We start from the raw sequence: 21,812 nt of genomic DNA, 5'->3' as shown, positions 1-21,812 counted from the left end.
GATGGACGTGGACTGAGACGGTACCTGCGTTCTTTTCTGGCTCACAGAAAATGCATCGCATTCTCGAATCAACAAATACGCATACCTCTTCCTGAAACAGAGACAGAAACAATAAACATGTTGACATGGCTTCTTCTGCTCTCGGCCCTCTCTCGGGAAGGCACCGCAGCCGACGCAGCATCATCTTCGACTAGTATTCTAATCCCTATGACGGCTAGCAGTCACACAGCGCCGTCTGCAGCACCCTCGATCCCTCCGTTTCCCACGGTCCCAAATGTCCAGAGACCGACAGTGAGGGATGTCTATGATGACGACAATCTGACGAGTCCACGGCTTTGTCGTAACGTCGGCGGAAAGTACAACGATGCTCTCCTGCGCGCAATGAGTAGGCAGTGCCAAATACCTGTTGGAAACGACGCCGTGCAGCTGCCACCATCGTCGTGGTCTCCCTGGAGTCATCCACCGGCATGCTCTGAAGTCAACACAACGACATCGAAGCCAGCTAGCGATACCTTGCGGTTTTGCGTCTATACACACGCCAGCTACGGAGGCGGCATCAGTATTGTGGCAACTCCCGAGACGGCAGCCGGCCTTGCGGCTGTTCTTGACCAAGCCTCCGTTGCCAAAGCGGCACCGCCGATCAATGGTCCTCATCTCAAGATACAACATATTCCGGGGAAGGGCCTGGGAGTGGTGGCCGGACAGGCCATCCCACGTGGCACAGTCCTCCTTCGCGACCACGCTCGTCTTCTCGCTGATGTGCGGTTTCCGCTGCATGTCCGCCGCGCCCAGGGCCAGACGCTGCTGCACAAAGCCGCCGGTCGCCTCCCCGATCCAGACGACGTGCGGAGCCTCAGTCGCAGTGTCAAGGCTAAACCGGGTGAGGCTCGAGGCGTGCTCGAAGAAAACATTCTGAGCACCAACTCGTTTGCGGTCACGGTCGAGGGCTTCGCCTACATGGCCCTCTTTCCAGAGATTGCAGTACGTGGGGAAAAGAACTATAAGTTTTCTCAAGGATGACGTAAATACTAACGCCGTCTTCAGAGAATCAATCATGCGTGCAAGCCAACGTGAGTTGTCGACAACGTCCTTTTTGCTGAATTGTACACCCTGCTCACCCCAATAGTGCCCTGACTCGCTTCAACAACAAGGACTTGACACAACAAGTCGTTGCTTTCCGTGACATTGAGCCAGACGAGGAGATCACCATCAGCTGTAGGTCCACCGTCTTGCCCTCTCGTCTCCTTCTCACTTAATACAACCTCCACATTCTCACAACAGCTTCGAGACACCGACTTTGGCCTTACCCACGACACCCGGCAAGAAACGCTAAAGCGCCGCTGGGGCTTTTCGTGTACATGCGACCTCTGCAGTGGTGGACCCGACGCCACGGCCGCATCGGATGTCCGCCGTCGCCGCGTGACCGCTCTTCGAGCGGAGGTGGTCGCGCACCTCCAGCAAGGCGCCTTTGACACGGCCATTGCCGCCTACGAGGGCGAGCTGTTGAGCCTCGTCCGCACAGAACAGCTAGCCGAGCACATGGGCGAGCACTACGAAGTGTTGGCACGGCTGCACCTGGCCGCGGGAAATCGAACGGCCGCCGCGACCTACGCACAACGGGCACTGGACGAGCTGGAGACGCTTCAGGGAGCAATTGATCCTGGTTCGGTAGCCCGGCCGTCGGGAAACTCGTTAGAAGAGATGAGGGCATTTGTCAAGGCCCTCCGAAGACAGGACGAGCGGCAGAAGAAGCAACAAAAGAAAAGGCCCAAAACGAACAAGAAGGGAAAGCGACAGCAAAACAAACAGAATCAAGGAAAGGGGGGCCAATAAGGGTTCGCCATCCAAGAGTCGGAAGCAAACAACCAAGGCGCGTGGCAATGGATAGAAGATAGACATCGTACGAGAGTGACACAAAGGATCAAAGCTGACGGCAATTCGTTGAAAGCTGCAGAATGCAATTGTTCGGTCCACCTACTGGAGGTCCATCCTAGACAAATGCCTTCCCCTACTTGCTCACTGGCGCCGCGGTCTTGGCCGGAAACCGCAGAGTGTGCTCATAGTGCCAGCCCTCGCGCTTGATGTCCGCCCGCACCTTGTAGTGGTTGTCCGCCACACGCAAATAGTCCAGGTCCATCTCCAGAATCTTGGTCTCCGTCGCGCCAGGCCGAATCTCGCCCCGCAGGCCGAGGAGCGGCTGTGCCAGCTGCGACACGCCGCCCGTGTTGCAAAATGCCACGGCCACTGTGTTCTCGCTGGCCCGCGCCGCCAGGCACGCGCGTATGTAGTCCACCTCGCACTCGGGGTTGACGGCCAGCGACTCGGCGTCGACGTCCTCGTACGGGTCCCAGTACGAGGGGATCAGAATCAGGTCGACGCCGTCGGCAACGAGCGCCCGGAACGCCTCGGGGAACGCCAGGTCCCAGCAGACCAGCATGCCGGCCCGCACAAAGCGGTCGCCCCACTTGAGGGGCGTGTCAAACGCCTTGTGCGGCGGCCAGTCCGTGGTGCTGCCGGCCGACGAGGCGCTCTCCAGCGTCGGCGCCGTCAAGTGGCCCCGCTCCGTGTGCCACAGATTCGTCTTCTGGTAGCGGTTGAGCACCTTGCCCGTGCCGGCCTCGACAAAGAAGGCCATGTTGCGCAGCTCGAGCGTGCCACTGCTCGTGTCGTCGGGCGCCGTCGTGACGAGCGTCGTGCCACTCGCAGGGTCGGCCGTGGTGGTGTGCGCCTCGACAATGGTGCCGGGGACAATGTTGATGTTGAGCTCACGCGCGAGGTCCTGGTAGCGGCTGAGAATCGCGCCGGACGCGGCGCTGGCACTGACAAACTCCGGGTGGTTCGGCACCCACGAGGTCAAGTGGAACTCGGGCAGAAGGGCAATGTCCGCGCCCGCAGCAGCCGCCTTGCGGATCTCATCGGCAGCATACTTGAAGTTGGCCTCGATGTCGATAGGCTGGACGGACGTGAGCATACTGGATGACAAATACGTCACAGGAGCGACTCACCTTTGGCTGGAATTGGATAATGGCAATCTTGTAGATGGGCGCCATGATGAAAACCCAGACCGGATCGTGTTGGGAATGAAAGACGTTCGAAGTGGATGAGAGCAACAATTATAAAATACAAACGCTTTGCTGTGGCCGTTCTTTTTGACGTTGGAGATCAGCGCTCTTGCCACTAGCAGTGTTGAATGACGCTGGTGTAATACCCCACGAAGAGATAGTTTAGGGAAGGTGCCGACGGTGCGTTCTTGACAAAATGGACCGGTCTTTCTACCTCCCTTTTGTACACAACAAGATGCCCATAACGGAAAGAACACCTCGCCGACGTCGGTCGAGAGCACAATACGACACACGAAGGCAAGGCAAGAGCCAACGACACTTTCTTCCTTCCTCGCGGATGCACAGCGCACAAGCAGCCCAAGCTCTTGGCATCGGATCTCAGCTTTCTGCCAATCATCTCGTCGTGCAGAATTCTTCAGTGCAGTCGCGGCTTTGTTCACGACGGTCGAGGTACCCCTCCTTTGCTTGCTTTTCCAATCGGAGGCTTTTCAGTCCGAATGCCCGTCGCTCCCAGACCGCGGCTGAACGAAATCCAACTGCTGCAGGTGGAAAATCGGACAACAAACGCTTTCCATGTCCCAAACGCCAAAGAGCAAAACAATCCAAAAGTTTGACGATGCGAGGAACAAATACGGGCAGAACGGCGTACAGCGTCACAGAAACGGTTGCCGAGGACATTGCCTGGGCAGGCAATCCAAGCCAGGTACGATCAGCTCCTCGTCCGGCTCAAACGTTTAGCGCTGCTCGTAGGCTGATATCAAGATCACATCACTAATCACGGTTTGTCTTTAACTGTAGTCCTAACGCTGTTTATCATTTCTATCGTAAATATCATGCAACTCCTGGACCATGCTGCGCTCGAATCGTCTCTCGTTCGAAATTGGAGACAAACGAGTCGCCCATGCATCGTCCGTCCTCTTCCTCTCTCACAGTCCGTCTGTGAAAAAAGCAATTGTGTAAGTTTTGTACCGATCGCCCCATGTAATATGCAAAATGCGCAAAATGCCCCTCCCAAATAAACGCCACGGATCTTACACCGGAATGAAAAGGGGGACAGAAAGAGAGAGAAAGAGAGAGAGAGAGAATTCGGGCAGACGGCTCGACAGCAAGGAGGAAAGTCCTTGACGGGAAGATCCTTCTTACAGGATCGTGCCGAAGCCAAAGGTCAGCTTGATGCTGCGCACATAGTACTCGCTCCAGTTGCGCTTCGTCACCTCCTCCTGGCCCACGGGCACGCCACTCCACTCGACGCGCATGACGGTCACGCTGTCGACGTCGTTCTGGTCAAAGTCGATGCGGAGCGTCGAGTAGTGGCCGGCCGGCCACTGCTTGAGGCGCCAGCTCTGCACAATGTGCGTGGGCTCCTTGAGCTCGACGTAGGCGCCGGCGACGTTGCCGTCAAACAGCTCAAACTTGCCGCCGACCTTGGCGCCCTCAAACAGGCGCGGCGGGGCGCGCGTGAAGGCGGCGATGCGCTGCGGGTCCGTAAACGTCTGGTAGAGCTGGTCGGCCGTGGTGCGGAACTCTTCCTGGTCCGTAACCGTGGTGGTGTTGATGGTCTGGCCGCCCGTCGTCTGGGAGACCGACGACGACGCATCCGCTCCTGCCTTGGCGGCGGCGGCGCCGGTGGGCGGGTGGTACTTGGGGGTGGTGAAGCCGCTCGACGGGTTGGCGCCGGGGGCGTGCTGGATGTCCTTGCCGTGCTCGGCCACCAGAGCGCCGGCCAGCTTGATCAGTGTCGTGCGCAGCTGCGGCACCAGCTGGCTGCGGACCAGGTCCTTGACGGGCTGCTTGCCCTTGCTGTCCGAGTAAATGTCAATCTCAAACACAAACTCGTCCTCTTCGGTGTCGTGGGCGACCTCGGGGATCGTGATGGAGCCGCTGACGTCGTCCTCGCCCGGCGCGGCGCCCGTGTATTCCAGCACGAGCTTCACGTCATAGATCGTAATGACCTTGCCCTTGCGCTGGCTGACGTCGACGTCGCCCTCGGAGCTGATGACCTTGGAGATGCGTGCGTTGACGTCGCCCTGCTCGGCGCTCAGCTTGGTCAGGTTCTCCTCGAACCACTGCTTGGCCCACGGCGCAGCATCCTTATTGACCCAATGCCAGTTGTTGGGGTTGTGGAGGACCATGGCGACGGTAGGACAGGGTATCAAAAATGAGAGTGGTTATCTGTTTTTTTTGTAAACGGCGGTTAGCTCGGTGAAGCAAGACAATGTGGCAAACGTGCCTCAGTCGATCGAGGAGGGGCCAAAGTCCAGGGAAGCAAAAGATCAGAGATGGCCTGGTGGACCACAGCAAAAGGTTGTCATCAAAGGAAGGGAGTACAAGTCGCCCTATGACTGGTGCCAGCTGATATTCTCATCATACAGAATTGCATTGGAAGGGATGGGCGGTCGAGGGCAGGAGAAGGACGGAAGACGGTGGGATGGGCGAGGCTGCTGGGAGCTCTGGCAAGCTCCGGGTGAAGTGGGTGTCTGCCAACTCACAACTTTGGGTTTGCTGTGGTTTCAAGCCTCAGCAAGGAGATATCAAAAGAGCGGAAAAAGTCAAGGAATGGGAACGGCAAAGTCACGATGACAGGACAATGAAGGCGTCAAGACGACGAAGCAGGGACCGAGTGGTGGGTGGAGCAATGAAAACATGCCTGGGAGGAAGAGAGGAAGAGAAAGGGGGAGGGAGACGGAGAGAAAAGGAAGGGATTGGTAGAGAACTGGTGAGAGGAGGAAACCAGACAGCGACGGAGAGGACAGAAATGCATGGAACATCCGCGAAAAGTTTCCATGGTCTGTTTTTACAGCGGGGGCCCGGACCCGCGCAGCCAGACTGCAAATATCTTAGCGGGAATTGGCACCAGATTGGGGCATTTTGTGTGCTGGCAGAATTTCGGTGGGCCGGACCCCGCATTCAAGCTGTCTACACCGCCTTCTACTTTGGGCCTCACCCAGCAACTGCAGAGGAGCTTCCAATGAACAAAAGATTTGGCGAGTTGATCTTGGCGAGCTTGACGACGGGAGAAACAGCTCCATTACGCGTGCGTTGGAGGCATTGGAGGCGAGCGGTCAGTCGATTCCAACTGAAACGCCGAATGGGCGCATCCGACTCTACGCAGCTGGTGGAGTGGATGTCAATTGGTGCGCGTGACCGTCTCACGTCAAGCGTCAGAGACATGGGAGCTCCAGCAGCTTCGTTTGAGATGCAATTGACCACGTCCAGTGGCTGTAGAAGGACTTCTTGTCGAGGAGACGGAATTGATGTCCGGAGCGGTTGTCTTTGTGAGCCTCGGGCTTGCCTAGTGACACCTATTTTGACTCGAACACAGGTCAGAAGAACCTCGACGATTGGCCAAAGTGAAGATAAAGTCACAGAACCATCTTCAGCTTTCGGTCATACTTCCCCGACCTCGACTTCCATTGGACATTTGAGGATTCTATGGCGAGAAGCACATGTTGGGAATATGCACTCTACTCTCGGGGCGGCAAGTCGGGCGATGGCTGCCTGGATATTGCTCTCTGATGAAGCCAAAAATAAGACATGAGCTGCCTGGTGTAAATACAGATACCGCGGAGATTACGATTGTCACCACGACGCCCTGTGGTGACCCAATATGAGACCGTATGGTGGTTTGGTCGGCCTGATCGGTGGCCGTCTGCGGGTTGTGCCGTGTCGCGCGTAAGATGGCCTCAAAAGCGGTCGGAAGACAAACAATATGTGGAGAAACTCAGGTTTAATTCTGCTGCTATTTCGAGACTGTCTTGATGGGCGTTTAGGTCTGTTATCCGTAGGACGGGCATATGGCCAAAGAAATATGCATCCCATTTGCTGTCGCGTGGGTGAGCTAACAAAGGTTTTGTAGCATGACTGTCTTGTTTTGTTTCATACCATTTTGCTTCTTCAAGAACCTTGAACAATAATATACGTTTTGAAAACAGGCGTCCGTTTCCTGAAATATATGCGGGCCCGTAACATGGGATGACTGAGAAGGGAGCATATAAAGGCCAAGGGAAATAACTTTAAGTCGTACTTTCTTTCAATATTTTTCGGCCATGCTTTTGACTTTTCTTTTATAAAATAAACAAATGAAATAAATAAAAATAAAATAAAAACCAAGACAGCACAGTTGCAAGTTTATTCTTAAATATACATATTATCCCATCAAGTTGAAATCATTTCCTCCTTGTTTCCATCGTCACTCCATCACCGGGATGGAAGCCAAGCCGAGGCAAGTCCCCATTTGTCGCACTGCCTTTGCCATTTTTTTTTTTTTTTTAAAAAAAAATTCACCTCTTCCTGCGGGACCATCTTTGAACCATCCAAATGTGGCTGCATCCGATGGCCGTCCAACCCCGATCCTTGCAACTCGACTGGCTTCTCGTCCTAATTGCCTCCAACCACTAACATGCCCTCGTTCACATTCTTTCGGAATACCACCAGCTCTTCTGATACAGGGCCCGTCAACACGCCTCCACCAGGACTACTGGATCGGGCCTGGCACGAGGATGCTATTATTATCTCCCTGTCACCAACAGGAACCCCGTCCACCGAGTCCCCACGTTTATTGGGGGCGTCTTTAAACATACATCGCTTTCCGAGATACAAAGTAGATGCTCGACGTATGCTGTATTACATTCCACTCGTCGGGACTGTCTGATTGACCAGCTCTGGGGCCGAGCTCCGGCTGAACCCTGTCATCACACCGATGCCGCCATGGTAGCATTGTCGCCTTAATGCCTCTTCGCTGGAACAACGTACGATAAAGAAACCCGTCCTGAATAAAAACGACCTGCAAAGAATCATACCAACTCGGCCTAGCACTCTGATCCTTCACAATACAGTCCCGGCTAGCGCACCGCAAGTGGCGATGTGATGAAAAGCAAGCAAGCAGAGCAAAGCAGTCAGGCAGTCACTGAAAACAGAAAGCAAAGTCGTACCGAAAAAGAGCACACACCCATCGTGAGCAGAAGCAATCACATCGCCTGCAGCGTGCATGGCTGGTTAAGCGCCGGGCAGGCATCGACCCCACTTCACTGTCACCCACCCCCTACCTCTTCGAGCAGTAGCCTGCCCGCGCCGCCAGCCAATCGTGCTGAGTTCCGCCCACTCTTTCTGAGGATGGAGAAATATGCACGTCGTGCTGTGTTCCTTTGCCAGCAGTTTTCGACGATATTGACGGCTCTTGCCTGCAGTTCTCGCCCGCTAGGGGTGACCCAAGAATAGATTGTTGGCTCTTTCCCCATGGCGTCGCCAATCAGGTGCGGGTTTGGAGAGAAGTCGCGACCCACTTTTCACACATAAGTGTGCTTTGCTTGTTTGTTCTCACTCTGTTGTGCTCCTCTTCATCTCTCCACCAATATTGCGTGAGCATTAATTCTTATTTACAAAAAGTGATCATGGGCTGCAAGCCCAAGGTATGCGGGATGCAGACTCCACCCTTGTGTTGGATTACAGCCAATGTACGACGTACGCCCGGCTGTCACCACATAGGACGAAGATTGACGAGCACAGATGCGGGAAAAAATAACGAGAGCAAGACGAAAGCAGAGCTATCGGCCAGCTGTGACGGTGCGATGCTGTGTTGCACCACAGGTACAAGCTCGGCAAGGGGTTATGGGAGGAGAAGAAGAGGACTGGAGGAAAAACAACCTTGCGCCGTAAACCTTCATCCCGTCTCTTGGGCGAGACACTTGAGACGGGAGTAATTGGGTGTATGTAGAACGCCGTGCCAGACACTACAAAATCGGCATGAATGGGACTTGAACGCAAAGTCAAAGGTGTAAACGAGGCAGAGACGAAGTGGCAGCAGACAGAAAAGAGGCTGGGAAGAGAACCCGGAAAACGAGACAAAAGCAGTTGTGCGTCCCGCCGCCAATCGCGAGGTCCAAGCAGAAGGCCAGGGCCATCGGCCGTGAGCCTGAAGACGATACCGAATACAACCAAATACACCCAGGAAACTGGACGTTCAGTCAAACGACAGACCAGCAAGATAGAATCGTTAGAGCAGTGAGCGACAGATATGCAATTCTCCGTCCAGATAGAGCAAATCGACCCGCCCAACATCACTAACACGGCTGCTTCGTTCCAACAGCCAACAGCCGTCTGCTTCTTGATCTTGCTGCCGGCCGTCGACGGCAAGAAAACGGTCCACCCAGGAAACAGACCCCTGTCATATTGTCTGTGGCCTTCCTATTCTTTCTTTTCTATTTTCTTTTTTTTAATTCTCATTTTTGGTCATTCGTTTCCCATCGCGCATGCCTCGCCGGCCTTGTTCGTTCCTTCCCTCCAACCTTCGTCCCCACCTCCACCTCTGCCTCCTTCCTCGACGGCGTCCCAACAGCATCGACAGGGGTTTGGCTGGCGGCCACTATCGGGGCTTCATCCCTCTCCCTTCTCTCAACTTTCTGCCTCTGCTGTGTCTTCTGGTCTGTCGCCTGTCGCCTATCGCCTGACGACTTTTCTCACAATCCCACGTCTTCTCCACTCCGCTCACTCGAACGCACGCCCTCAACCTTACTTGCACATTGTCCGTTGGTCTCGCCGCGGGAACAATAAGCGGCCAGCCGTGTCTACTCAACAGGCCCCCCCTCCTTTATTTTGATTTATTTCACTCCTCCTTGTCTTTTCTTGGTTCTCTCGTCCCTTGTCGTTCGTCCCCTACCCCAACCCTTGACCGCTGTTGACTTGTGCCGCGGAATAGAGTGACGGAATCGACCACAGCGGCCGCTGCGTCTGTGGGGTCTCAATTTGGGCCAGACCCTTTGCAAAAGAGGCGCTCTCTTCTTACATCCCCGTCACTTTCTTTCTTGGGTTTTATACTCATACTTTCTGTTTTCATAGAGTCTCACAAAAACCACACTCAGTTGCATCCTGCATTCTCTTTGGACCTTGGAACGTTTTTGTCTGTCGTCCCTGCGTGCTGCACTGCTTTCTTCTGTTTCTGTTGTGTCTTCCAGTGTTTGCTTTCTTCCTGTATTTTCTTGTACCTTCCCCTCCCTCCATGTCTCGCCTGACCTTGGTGTCGTCCTCTGTCTTGTACAAGACCATAACCTCCGACTGTCGCGACCTGGCCGGCTGTTTCTGATCTCGCCGCTTTTTCACGACCGCTCATGACCTTTTCTTTGCCTAGCTTCTTCCTCTTCTTAATCCTCACCATTGCTCCTACCATCTCATATACCCACCCCAGCTGAACCTTTCCCCTTGCTCCCATCATCGTTGTCGTCCGCATGGACCGGTGATCGTCTCTCCCTCGCGGAACCCAAGCCGGCGGGTGCACTGCCTCGATTTCCTCGAAACCGACCTGCATCGTCGACCCCAATCTTCACTTCGCCTCGGCGGCCCTCTCACAGCCTCATATCAGACTCATAGTGAGCACCACCGCCTTAAGATGAACACCGGCCGCGACCCAACATCGCGCCTGCGGGCCAACCTCAACCCGCTGCGCACTACGGCCCTCGGCAATGGGTTTCACGGTCCCAACACCACGCCTCTGTCCGCCGTTTCCATGAACCAGACACCTGCCAGCGCCATCCAGCCCTACAACCCACAGCAATGGGCACCGTCACCGGCCCCGGAACGGCACCATTACCAAGAACAACCGCGTGAGTGACTGGGCAGACGGGATATACAGCATACGCTTTTGTTGACTAACATAGGATGCTCGCATCTAGAATCACCTCCTCCACCACCACCATATTCACCACCACGCAGCCAACGGCCCTCGAGCATGGTCTTTGAGACTTCGCCCGCCAACATATCGGCCGCCCGGGCGCCACTGCCGGGCACCCCGAACAACCACCATTTACAACAGGGCCACCAGCGCCCGTCACCAGAGTCTACGACGAGCCAGACGTCGTTTGCACCACCTCCGGGCACAACGCGCGGTGCTTCACGCGAGCGGAGATTTGGCTTGCCGTCGTTTGGCCGTCGGCGCGACTCTGATCAATACCAGCAGCAGAATATCACATTATCACCGTCAGATACCTACACGCATACTCATGCTCACCAGCCCATACCACCACCACCAGCATCTCGGTCGCCGCAACCGCCTCTCCAACACCAGCCACAGCAGCAGCAGCAACAGCAACAGCAACAGCACCAACGATCGCAGCCTCCTTTGCAGCCGCTACAGACCTCCAACTACCACCAGCAGCACCAACAGTCGCAGCAACCCCCAGCCGTGGCGCCTGGCTCCCGTCGTGCCGCTTCTGCCGGTGCTATCGCCACCCCGACGTCGGCAAGGTCACGCTCGTCCTCCCAGGTGCGCTGGGAGGCGGGTATGCCTCTGCCGCCGCCACCACCAGGCCCACCACCTTCGGGCTCACGGTCTCAGAGCATGACCCGGCCTCACCACGGGAGCGATCCTATTGTATCCGGCCCAACGCGTCGTCCGCCGCCCGCAGGTGTCGCTGTCTTGGGCCCCGTTCCACCAACGCCCGCTGGCTGGTTCGACCGTGACCTTGTCGAGCCGGAAAACGAGAACACTGCTGTCCGTGATGGCGATGTCGACAATTATAACGACCCTTACAATGACAATGCCACGCCCCGTCAAGTACCTGATTCGGTGGCCGCCGCCGCCGCCGCCGCTTCTGCTGCTGCCGCCCGCGAAGACCATTCGCCGAACCGTGGTTCGCTCGTCGAGAGCACATCTAGCGCCGCCAGCTCTTCCGCACGCGATCTGGCCGAGTCGGCTCCATCGACCAATTCCACCCATAGCTCGCATTCGCCGTCCGCGACCGTCACCAATGGCACAAATAGCTCGAGTGGTGGCAGCGGCTCGAGCAACTACAATAATATGACGCTCGCACGGACAGGTGCCGTGCGCGGCGGTGAAAAGACGCTGCGGGAACGTCGCAACGAGAGCCGGAACCGGGCCGCCAACAGCGTGCGCAACTCAATCGACGGGGCCGTGAATGCAGGCATCAATGCCGACAGCTCGTCTGGTCCTGGTCACGGCCACGCTCGCCAATTGTCCAACATCGTCATTCCGGCCGCTGGGTCCGTGGGCAGTCTCATGCGCCGGCCTACCATCAACAAGTCCACACCGCGCAGTGGGGGCGGCGGACCGAACAGCGGACGGGCCCTCCTGAGCCTTCAACAACAGCAGGCTTCACCGCGCTCGAGTGATACTGTCACGGGCGGAACCGCCACACCCCCCTTCTCGCCGTACCCTCATTCATCGTCGCCCAACATGAACCGTCCGCACATGGGAAGCATTGCGAGCGGCCTTGCGAACGACGCCAACGCCAACGCCGTCCCGAAAGCGCTCCCCACCCCACCGTTGCGCAGCCGCGCCTCATCGGCTTCGTCCCAGACACGTCGCCAGTCTCAGTCGCCTCCCAACGCCTCTGATGCCACGACGGGAGCAGGCAGTGGTGACACGCTTACGCGAGAGCTGGCCGTCAGTCAGTCGAGCGACCAGTTCTGCCAGGGGTCCGTCGACCGCTTTCATGCCTTTGCTCAGCGCGAAGCGGCCGCCGGTTCTGACGCCGAGCGTGTGCGCCTCTTTGCCGAGTTTATGGTGGCCGAGTCGCGTGTGCGCCGCGAACGGTATGCCGCCGCCATTGGTGCCATGGGCTCCGAAATCTTTGACCTGACCCGCGACTTCTTCCGCCCCATGCTACCCGCTGTAGCCACTGCACCTTTTACTGCCGGTGGTGGCGGCCGTCGTGAGCCTGTCGCGTCTCAGGGTAGCGCCGATGACAGTGCAGGGACCAGCGCCGTCGAATTCACGCCACAGTCGTCCGAGCCCAGTCACTCGCACCGTGGGTCCGTGGCCTCTGTATTCCGCGAGGGGTCGGCGTCGGCACCGCTGGTCGGCCGTGACACAGCCTCCTCGCCTGACGACAACGCCAACTTCGACTCGGCCATTGATAGCAGCAGCACGCCAAACAGCGCCCACTTGCCCATGTCGCCGTCGGGCCCACCACCAGGCTGGGGCGCCCAGGCGAACTACATGCCGAGCCTCTCGCCCATTCTTAGCATGAGCGTCAGCGAACACCCTGACGACAAAAGTTCCCGTGGACGGACGGCCAGCCGCTGGTGGGAGTCGAGCGAGAACGGAGGCGAGGGACGTGACGGGCGCGGTGGTCGGCGTGACGACTCGGGCGACCGGCTGGCCCGCTCCAAACGCGAATCCAAGTACATGGGTGTGCCCAAGGAGGCGCGCGAGGCGCTGCAGTGGACCGACGATCTGCACGAACCATTGAGCGGCCGCAGCGTCCGGAGCCCGCAGTACGTGGACCCGGGCGTTGGCAGTAGTGGTAACGGCGGCCCGGTCAACTATGCCGCATACGAAGGATCGAGCGAGTATCCGCCTGAGAAAGTCCATCACCACCCGCAAGCCGACTACATGGCCTCTCCCGACCCCGTGCGCACACCACAAGCACCGCCAGCACACTTCCGCAACTCGTACCTGTCGTCGACGGCTTCTTCTTCGACACCAGGTCTGTCTACGCCCAACACACCCAACGCGGGCTCGGCATTCCAACAGCCAGGGGCACAACCCTTGCACCAGAACTCCATACCGGCTGCATTGGACGTCTCGCGCCTCGTTACGCTGCCGCCGCCGTACCCACGCCACCATCCAGCTGTCAACAACAACCACCCTGACCTCAGCGAGACGCGCGCGGCTGTGCGCACACTTGCGAGCCTTGGTGACGTTGAGGCGGCCTACGACCAGTGCAAGCGCGCCACAGAGGCTGCGCACATCGAAAGCGACCGGGCTCAGCAACAACAGACAGCCACGATGCGCGCCAACCTCCAGGAGGAGATTGCGAGCGGGCGCATGAGCTACGCAGAGGCGGCCGCAATTGAAGCGGATGCGGCGGCCGCCAACGAAGCGCGCCAAAAGGAGAGCCTCAAGGCCGACTTTGACCGGTTCCAGACGATGGTGGTGCAGCCGGTCAATGAGCTGCTGACGGGCCGGATCGCGCACGCCACGCAGCTGTTTGACGAGCTGCGCAGCCGGCTGTTTGGCGAGACGCGGCAGCCGAGTCCCAACCTGCCGCAGGAAGAGGGTGACGAGCAGCCCGAGCTGCTCGAGACGCTGACGCTGCTCAAGTGGGTTTTTGAGGCGCGCGAGGCCCTGCACCGGGCCATCTACGATCTGCTGACGGAGCGCAACAACCGCTACCGCGACATGGTCCTGGCGCCGTACCGCCGCGCGGGCGACACGGCCGCGGACAAGTTGCGGGACGCCGAAGCGTTTTTCGCGGGCGACGCCGCCACGCGCGCCGCGGCCTTTGCGGCCGAGGCCCTCCAGCGCACCGAGGCGTTCCGCGACGTTGTCGAGGCCAATGTGGTGCGCGGCGTCGAGGTGCAGCTGTCGGCGTTTTGGGACATTGCACCGCCGCTGGCCCAGCTGCTCGACCAAGTGCCCCTGGATCTCACCGGGTTCACCGTGCAGATCCCCGCCGCCGAGTACGAGGAGACGCCCAGCTACCACGAGCACCCGCTGCAGTACCTGTTCTCGCTGCTGTTGCATGCCGAGAAGAGCACGCACCAGTTTATCGAGTCGCAGACCAACCTGCTGTGCCTGCTGCACGAGGTCAAGGAGGCGGCGCTGACGGCCAAGGACCGGACGACGGGGACTGGCGAGGCCAATAGTAGCAGTGGTGCTACGAGCCGTGACGTCGAGAGTGCGCGCCTGACTGACGATCTCAAGGACAAGGTGCGCGTGGTGCAGGGCCAGTGGCGAGCGGGCCTGGGCGAGACGTTTGAGCTGGTCAAGGAGCGTGTTGGCGGATGGCTGCTGGAGACGGGCGGCTGGGACGAGAGCTTGGAAGACGGCGGCGTGGGCGGTGTTTGAGGAGGAAGAGGGGGTGACTATGACTCTTCGTCACTATTTTGTTTGTTGTTTATTTCGCCGGTCTGTTGATACCCTTTGTCAGACGGTTTTCCTTTCTTCTTTTGGACAGCCAATCTCTTGTTCTTCTTTACCCAGCACATCATAACGAGTAATGGACCCGTGGCGATTGGAGAAGGAGATTCATTGTTTATTCTTTTCGTTCGTGGCTATTTGGGGAGTTGTTTCCTACCCTCCCAACTATGTACATAGTTCCTATATACAGACCAAACCAGGTCGTAAGCGATTTTGTTTTGCCATACACTCGCATGTCGACTTTGCTGCCGCGGCACGGCGTTTGTATCATGTGGCTTGTATTACTGTTGCCATGTTCTCGTGGAATTTCTGGATGTGTCCTTCTAAACGTTAGGATATGGGATGTGACGGCCGCAAAAATGCCGTGGGTAGAGCGGAACGCACGTTGTCGAAGGCTTTCCTCGCTGGTCGCGCACTTTGTCGCAGCTCTTGCTTGGCAGCTCCGCTCTTCGCCACCCTCGACCTTCACTTCGTCTCGCCCCCGCCCTCGCCCTCACTGCCCTCGCCGTCCTTGAACTCGACGGGTAGGTTGATGCCTACACGCCGCGCCGTCAACCGAATCCGCTCGGCGTCGTCCATGTCGCCGGCCAGGTTGGGATTGTAGCGCTCGAGCAGCATGGTATGTGTGCGCTGGGCTTGCAGGAAGGCGAAGTACTGCTCGCCGTGGAAGGCCGACTGGGCGGCTGGAGTGGGAGTCGGCGACGACGAAGAGGTCGCAGAAGACGCCGAGGAAGCTGACGGAGCCTCAAACTCAGCGCGCAGCTGAGCATGCAGAGGCGATCGTGGGCCCTTGAGGAGTGGGCGGGGTGGCAGTTCGCGGAGGAACGCGCGATAGAGGGAGCGTAGGTTGTGCGTCATTGTGTGTGCGTGTTGGTGTGCGTGGGTTGTGAGAAGAGTAAAGAGTAGAGGACGACGACGTGAGGTTTAAAGTCCACGTTAAGAGCAACAGTGATTGGCCCCACTTCGCTGGCGAGAAGAAAAAAGTTCAATGGGAGTTGCCGCCTCTGAGCGCTAAAAATATGGGGCACAACCGCCCTCTATCATCTAAACGTCAGTTGTTAAATTCTGCCCAGAAAAGGCTTCACTTTCCAGTAGCCTCTGTATCGCGACGGCTCAACACACTCCCACCAAGTCGTTCCCAAGTGGCTTACCGCAATGAAGAGTCACTTATGGCACGACCGGGTTGCGGCGCTGTCGCCGCAGGTGTGGCAAATGGTGGCCAAGACCGTCCGCGCACCGACATTTGCGTCCACTTCGGGGCGGTCCTACTCATCGGCCACTTCAACTCGGCCGTTCTTTCACGCAGGCGTGCCCAACAACGGCTGCCGAGCCATATCGTCGTCATGTCGGAACCTTACCCTGGCCCAGCAGTACCAGCCAAGGACAAAACAGGCGCTCAGGCCCAAGGCTGCGCCCGTCGCATCCTCCAAATCACGAAAGGCGACGCCCCCAAAGACGGCCGCGAAATCCTCCCCAAAACCACCAAAAGCTTCGAATCCGGCGTCCAAAACGAAGACGACACCCAATGTCTCTCGCCAACTTAGCACAAAACCCCGCGTAAGCAAAGATCACGGCCTCGCGCGAGTGGAACCGTCCCACCACATCCGCGCCGTCGCCTTCCTCCCACCACCCACCGACGCCGATGCTGTTGCAATGGAAGCCGCTGCCGCCGCGGTGCGCCTGGCGCCAACACCGACATCCGCTGTGCTCGACCGTGCCTCGTCAGTCTTTTCGGTCTCTGAGCGCCCCGAATCCGGATTCTTGTACTCGGCGCCGCGTTTCCTCCACATGCCAAGGAACACGCGCATACCCGAGATTTGCATTCTGGGCCGCTCCAACGTCGGCAAGTCGACACTCGTCAATGCGCTGGCGGGGCTCGAATCGGGCGGCAAGGCCGGCCGCGCCAACGGCTCTAACGCGGGCCGCAAGGGCCTGGCCGTGACCAGCGCCCGCGCCGGCTGCACCCGCATGATGAACGCCTACGGGTTTGGACCGCCACTGCGTGCCGCGCAAGCACAAACCTTTGCACGGGTGCAGGAGGAGGAAGAGCAGAGACGGGCGAGGGGCGTCCCGGAAGCCAGCAAGAGCGGCGTGCTGTCCCGCTCCCAGAAGCGCGCGCAGTCGCCCGGCGAGCCCTCGCCGGCGCACAGCCTCATTCTGATTGATATGCCGGGCTACGGCTTCATGTCCGAGGCCGAGTGGGGCACGGAGATTGCCAAGTACCTTGAGCGCCGTGCCACGCTGCGGGGCGCCGTCCTGCTCGTGGATGCCGTGGCCGGCCTCAAGGACGGCGACCGCCAGGCGCTCGAGATGCTGCGCGACGCCAACGTCCGCACCACCATTGTCCTGACAAAGGCCGACAAGCTGCTGCTGCCCAAGCAGCTGCGCAGGCCCGCCACCGTCGCGCCCGTCACGACCGCCGAGCCCGCCTTTGGCTCGGGCACGTCCACGGGCGAACAGGCCCTGCGCGCAGGCTGTGTGCGCATATGGAGGATGCTGCGCCGTGTCGAGCGCGAGTCCCTGGGCACGGTGCCGTGGATGGAGGGCCAGGGCTGGGTGCCGGAGATTGTCGTGACAGGCGCGGGTGACCCACGCGGCGGCGGATTCGGTGTTGCCGGTGCACGTCTGGCAATCTGTCGCATGGCCGGTCTGATGCCGCAGCATGAAAGCGCCGCGGCCGCGCCCTCGTCGTCTAGGAAACAGAAGAAGGCTGGTCATGGTGAGGGCGCCACGAACAATGTCGGCGCCTCCTCCGGCACTGTCGTTCCGTTTGACCAGATCCGGTGGTCCGAGAAGGTCACCGAGGCTGTGATCGACCAGGCAGCCGAACTGGCGTACATTTCAAGACAGGAGGCGGAGCGCCAGGAGCGCAAGGCACGGAGAGTCGCTGCAGCCTCCGCAGCAGAAGCCAAGGCCGAGAGTCAGTCTGCACCGGTTGGCAGGACAGAGTCCGCGTCCGATCCTGTTGAAGTTGGGTCGAAGTCGCCGCTTTCTCGTGGTCGCAGACGGAGGTGGAAGCGGGCGTGAGCGTCGTCTTGCTGATGCGTTTCGTGTAATATCATACTCCCTGTACCACCACCACGACACAATTAAATAGCGACGTAGAAACAATCATAGAAATAATGAAACATGACGTCTGTATATCCGAAAGAAAGAAGAACATAAATGAACAGCAAAAGTAAACGCAAACCCCAAAAAAGTCTATTCCAAAATAATAAAGACTGCTTTTCCCATAATGATACCATCCGTTGAAGTAAACGCCGCTCGCTATCTTGTGTTCTTTTGCCTTTTTGGCCGTCCTCCCCCTGCCTCACCATCTACTTTCGCGGCACCCGCCTCCTTGGCCGGCCCCGCCGTTCTGCCGCCGGCAGGTCTTTTGTATTAAACTGGTAATTCGGAATAAAAATGTCCTTGAGGTTGCTCCAGAACCCCAGGTCGTACAGATTCTCGGCATCCCGCAGCGTCCACACCCGCTCCCAGTCGCCCACCCCAGGCAGGTCCTTCTCGTTGGGCGGCGGCGGGTTGCCGTCCTCGCAGAGCACAAACACGTGTTCCGGCACGAGCGGCCAGCGGGAGGACGAGGCAGACGCGGACACGGTGGCTGCCACGTCCAGCCGCCGCTTGTACACGAGCCCGTCCTCCATGTCGCACTTCATGTCCGACCACTTGAGACTCTCGTTGGTCGTCTGCCCCGTCCACACGTTCCACAGGTTGTACGCGAGGAGGCCCCAGACCAGCGGACTGATCAGCAGGCCCAGCAGGCTGACGCTGCCCAGCTGGATGTAGTTCTTCATGCCCCACGACAAAAGCATCAGCCACGTCTCCATGGACATCGGGCGCGTCGCCAGCGGCGTGTTGGCCAGGGCCCCGCCGCTCATCTCGTACGCCCGCCACGGCAGCATCGACCACGACGGGAACCGCTCGACCACGCGGTCGCGCAGGATGCAGAGCCCCATCCAGCCGCCGTAGGAGGCCAGAAAGGCCGTCGACAGCAACAACAGCAAAAACCAGTGGTGGTTGCCCACGCCGACGCAGTTGTTGATGAAGATGCAGTGGTGGTCGAGCCGCCCGATGCAGCGCTTGCACACGGGGCAGTGCTTGCTGCGCGGCGGCTTGAGCAGGTTGCACGTGTAGCAGCGCGCGCCCGGGTGGAACAGCCCGTAGTCGTACGGGTACAGCGACAGGTGGTGCTTGAGGCTGCCCATCGACACGGTGCCCGGGTCCGTGTACGCCGCAAGGTACAGAAACACATACGGCAGCGCGCTGGACACGACGACCGCCATGCGCTGCACGGTGCCCATAAACGCCCACGCCGACGGGATCGCCATCCACTCGGAGCCCGCCAGCAGCACCAGAAAGAAGATGAGCACCGTCGGGTGCTTGTCGTTCATCATAAAGTGGCCGAACCGCTTCAGCGACGACGTGAACCGGCCGCCGGTAACGGCCCGGTCGACCGCCAACACCCCGCCTGGCAGGTTCGCCACGAAAAATGTGTAGAGCCATGCGATGGGAGTTCGCCTGTTGTTCGTCGTACGTTAGCCGTTGTTCCTGCTCCCATTGCGTCCCGTCTCGTCCCTACCTAAATATTGGCAGCCGTCCAAAAAAGATGATGAAGGTCAGCAGCGAGATGGCCAGCACGATGCCGGCCATCTTGGCGATGACTCCCATCTTGGGTGACTAGATCGAAGCGGCCTTGGGCGGAGGAGGGTGATACACCGTCGAAACAGGTGTCGGCGCGGGAAGAAGCTGCACAGTTTAAAGCTGTTACCGTGCAGTCGCGATCATGATCGAGATCGAAGACGACCATCGATGAGGTTCGAAATAGGTTTGGCCGGACGGGTAGGGAGCCGTCAGGTGAGTCGTCGGAGAGCCGTCAAGAAGATCCGTGGACGGGTTGTGGCCGTCTTCACGCAAAAGGGGGAAGCTGAGGCCGAATGCAAGTGTTTGCCTTACTCACTCTGTTGATTTCCAAATGCGTCAGCCTTGCGCCTCCTTGGATTTGGGCCTAGCGGCAAGAGCTTCCTTCCTCTTTCCAACCTAAATATGGACCAGCTAAACCACGTGATTCGGTGTTTATGGGGAACGCTCCTTCCCAAACTAGTCCAAAGGGAGTGGGTCCCCTTCGTCACGTCTCTTTCCCCATTCACAGGTCCTCCACGCGTCCCGCTGTGTCGATTGTACCTGCCTCCGGGTTACTGACCTTTGCCAAACGGCACCTTCCTTTCAACGGCATAATTACCCCTTATCAACAGAAAGAGTTGGATTTTGGAGAGCGACCGAATTGTCAATCTTTCACGACGCAGCACCTCTACGTGACGCGCATGCACCCAACACCAGCCAGCGTCGCAATGTGACGCGACCCCAACCTGACTCTGTTTGCCACTGCGTTGTTTTGCGCCGGGTGCGATCCAGCTGCACCCACGCGTGTCGCCACCCCGGAACCTCAACGGCTGAGCGGTCCAAGTTTTCGACGACTTCATCCTGCCACCCATTACACTCCCTACTCTTAGAAGCTTGTCGCAGGGCTAGGCCTTTCGGCGCATCCCAAGGGCCGGTGTGACTGCAGCAAACCATTCCGCAGCCATGGCCTTCAGCTTCAAGGGACTTAAGTTTTATGTCTCCATCCACACGCCCAATGAGACAAAGAAGATAATCCAGGTGGGCCTTCCTCTCTGTCTCTCTCTCTCTGATTTGTGTTTGCATCCTCCTTGACCTTTTGTCTAACATCTAACTGCAGAACAATGGCGGCATCGTGGTCGCCAACGAGAATGATGCAGACATACGCATTAGAGACCCGTCTCGCGGCCCACCAAGTTACCGTTCTGGCGATTACTACTCCCACAAGTGGATAGTGGACTGCATCAAACAGAAACGGCAAGTCGATGAGGCGCCGTACCTCATACAACGGCAAGCCCACCCGTCGACTACACCTGCGCGGCCTGCGCGGCCTGCGCGCAATGAGCGGACCGAAGGCGAACGCGAACGGTCTCCGCCTCAAAGGGAAGAAGAGGATGGTTTGGTCTATGCGTCGGCACGGTCTCAGAGTGTCGTAAAGACACGCAATGCATTCACGCGCGAAGACGACCGCATCCTGCAAGATTGGGTCATACAGAAGGCGACACGGGCCATCGAGGAAGATGAATATTTTCACGACCGCGGTAACGAGATGTACAAGAAGCTGGAAGAAAAGGTACTGCGCTTCTGCCGTGTTTCTGTGGTTTTCCCCCCTTTGCCTTTGACTAGAGTCGAACTCTGCTAACCAGTGATTTTCGCAGTACCCTCATCATACCTACCAATCGTGGCGAGACAGGTGGGTGAAGAAGCTGTCGTTGACAACGAGAGTACCTGTCGCAAGAATCCAAGAACGACCACAGAAGAAACCTCGAGAATCGTCCCGAAAAGGCGAGGAAGTTCGGGCACAAATGGAAAACGGGCCCGATTCAGAACGTCGGCCACCGCGAGAACGACCGCAGGAACCACCACGGGAACCACCACAAGAACTACCACAGGAACCACAACAGGAACCACCACAGGAGCCGCCACAAGAGCCACTACAGGAACCACCCCAAGAACAGCGACGCAACGAAGCACGAGACCAAGCACAGAAAGACGAGATGCTTGACGACAGTTCTGGCCGGCCCGGCGAACTGTTCTTCATGGACTATACAGATTATTACATTCTCTCAAAGGCGTATTCGTTTTGGAAAGATGAGAAGCGAAAATCTGGAACACATGCAAAACCAACAAACTCCTTCTTCGAATATCTTCACTCAAAGGTAATGCGCATATTAGCTACTAGCTTGTGTTCCGTATTCCGCTTACGTCGGAGGTTTAGAAAGATCATCGGCAACTAACAAGTTCTTTCGTCTGCTGTT

At 58.0% G+C, this 21,812-nt stretch overlaps 10 protein-coding genes across 10 annotated transcripts; 4 read left to right on the top strand and 6 right to left on the bottom strand.

Annotated features, from left to right (window-relative positions):
- Positions 1-117: 117 nt before the first annotated feature.
- SPSK_08987 (uncharacterized protein) lies at positions 118-1,833 on the top strand (the record flags this gene model as incomplete). The annotated part of the gene is made up of 2 exons (XM_016735569.1): positions 118-981; positions 1,282-1,833. 2 exons carry the CDS (start codon positions 118-120, stop codon positions 1,831-1,833), a joined length of 1,416 nt encoding a protein of 471 aa, XP_016588000.1.
- A 175-nt stretch (positions 1,834-2,008) lies between these two features.
- SPSK_09525 (uncharacterized protein) lies at positions 2,009-3,050 on the bottom strand (the record flags this gene model as incomplete). Its single annotated transcript, XM_016736097.1, has 2 exons — positions 2,009-2,953; positions 3,006-3,050. The coding sequence occupies 2 exons, from the start codon at positions 3,048-3,050 to the stop codon at positions 2,009-2,011; spliced, it is 990 nt and encodes a 329-aa protein (XP_016587999.1).
- A 1,151-nt stretch (positions 3,051-4,201) lies between these two features.
- Positions 4,202-5,194, bottom strand: SPSK_09566 (uncharacterized protein; the record flags this gene model as incomplete). The annotated part of the gene is made up of 1 exon (XM_016736138.1): positions 4,202-5,194. The coding sequence occupies one exon, from the start codon at positions 5,192-5,194 to the stop codon at positions 4,202-4,204; it is 993 nt and encodes a 330-aa protein (XP_016587998.1).
- A 4,086-nt stretch (positions 5,195-9,280) lies between these two features.
- Positions 9,281-9,581, bottom strand: SPSK_10115 (uncharacterized protein; the record flags this gene model as incomplete). Its single annotated transcript, XM_016736671.1, has 2 exons — positions 9,281-9,497; positions 9,574-9,581. 2 exons carry the CDS (start codon positions 9,579-9,581, stop codon positions 9,281-9,283), a joined length of 225 nt encoding a protein of 74 aa, XP_016587997.1.
- A 334-nt stretch (positions 9,582-9,915) lies between these two features.
- SPSK_09982 (uncharacterized protein) lies at positions 9,916-10,362 on the bottom strand (the record flags this gene model as incomplete). Its single annotated transcript, XM_016736547.1, has 1 exon — positions 9,916-10,362. One exon carries the CDS (start codon positions 10,360-10,362, stop codon positions 9,916-9,918), a length of 447 nt encoding a protein of 148 aa, XP_016587996.1.
- An 81-nt stretch (positions 10,363-10,443) lies between these two features.
- Positions 10,444-14,865, top strand: SPSK_08314 (uncharacterized protein; the record flags this gene model as incomplete). The annotated part of the gene is made up of 2 exons (XM_016734917.1): positions 10,444-10,657; positions 10,727-14,865. 2 exons carry the CDS (start codon positions 10,444-10,446, stop codon positions 14,863-14,865), a joined length of 4,353 nt encoding a protein of 1,450 aa, XP_016587995.1.
- A 537-nt stretch (positions 14,866-15,402) lies between these two features.
- On the bottom strand, positions 15,403-15,795 carry SPSK_10027 (Ras guanyl-nucleotide exchange factor; the record flags this gene model as incomplete). The annotated part of the gene is made up of 1 exon (XM_016736589.1): positions 15,403-15,795. The coding sequence occupies one exon, from the start codon at positions 15,793-15,795 to the stop codon at positions 15,403-15,405; it is 393 nt and encodes a 130-aa protein (XP_016587994.1).
- A 297-nt stretch (positions 15,796-16,092) lies between these two features.
- Positions 16,093-17,964, top strand: SPSK_08880 (GTP-binding protein; the record flags this gene model as incomplete). Its single annotated transcript, XM_016735466.1, has 1 exon — positions 16,093-17,964. One exon carries the CDS (start codon positions 16,093-16,095, stop codon positions 17,962-17,964), a length of 1,872 nt encoding a protein of 623 aa, XP_016587993.1.
- A 290-nt stretch (positions 17,965-18,254) lies between these two features.
- Positions 18,255-19,605, bottom strand: SPSK_09271 (DHHC zinc finger domain protein; the record flags this gene model as incomplete). The annotated part of the gene is made up of 2 exons (XM_016735847.1): positions 18,255-19,455; positions 19,517-19,605. The coding sequence occupies 2 exons, from the start codon at positions 19,603-19,605 to the stop codon at positions 18,255-18,257; spliced, it is 1,290 nt and encodes a 429-aa protein (XP_016587992.1).
- A 915-nt stretch (positions 19,606-20,520) lies between these two features.
- On the top strand, positions 20,521-21,717 carry SPSK_09402 (uncharacterized protein; the record flags this gene model as incomplete). Its single annotated transcript, XM_016735975.1, has 3 exons — positions 20,521-20,595; positions 20,675-21,127; positions 21,280-21,717. 3 exons carry the CDS (start codon positions 20,521-20,523, stop codon positions 21,715-21,717), a joined length of 966 nt encoding a protein of 321 aa, XP_016587991.1.
- Positions 21,718-21,812: the final 95 nt, after the last annotated feature.

Source organism: Sporothrix schenckii, assembly GCF_000961545.1.
Source record: "Sporothrix schenckii 1099-18 chromosome Unknown Cont44, whole genome shotgun sequence".
NCBI classification, from domain to species: Eukaryota; Fungi; Ascomycota; class Sordariomycetes; order Ophiostomatales; family Ophiostomataceae; genus Sporothrix; species Sporothrix schenckii.
The sequence above is the reverse complement of the archived record's forward strand: the minus strand, read 5'-3'. Positions and strand labels throughout refer to the sequence as shown.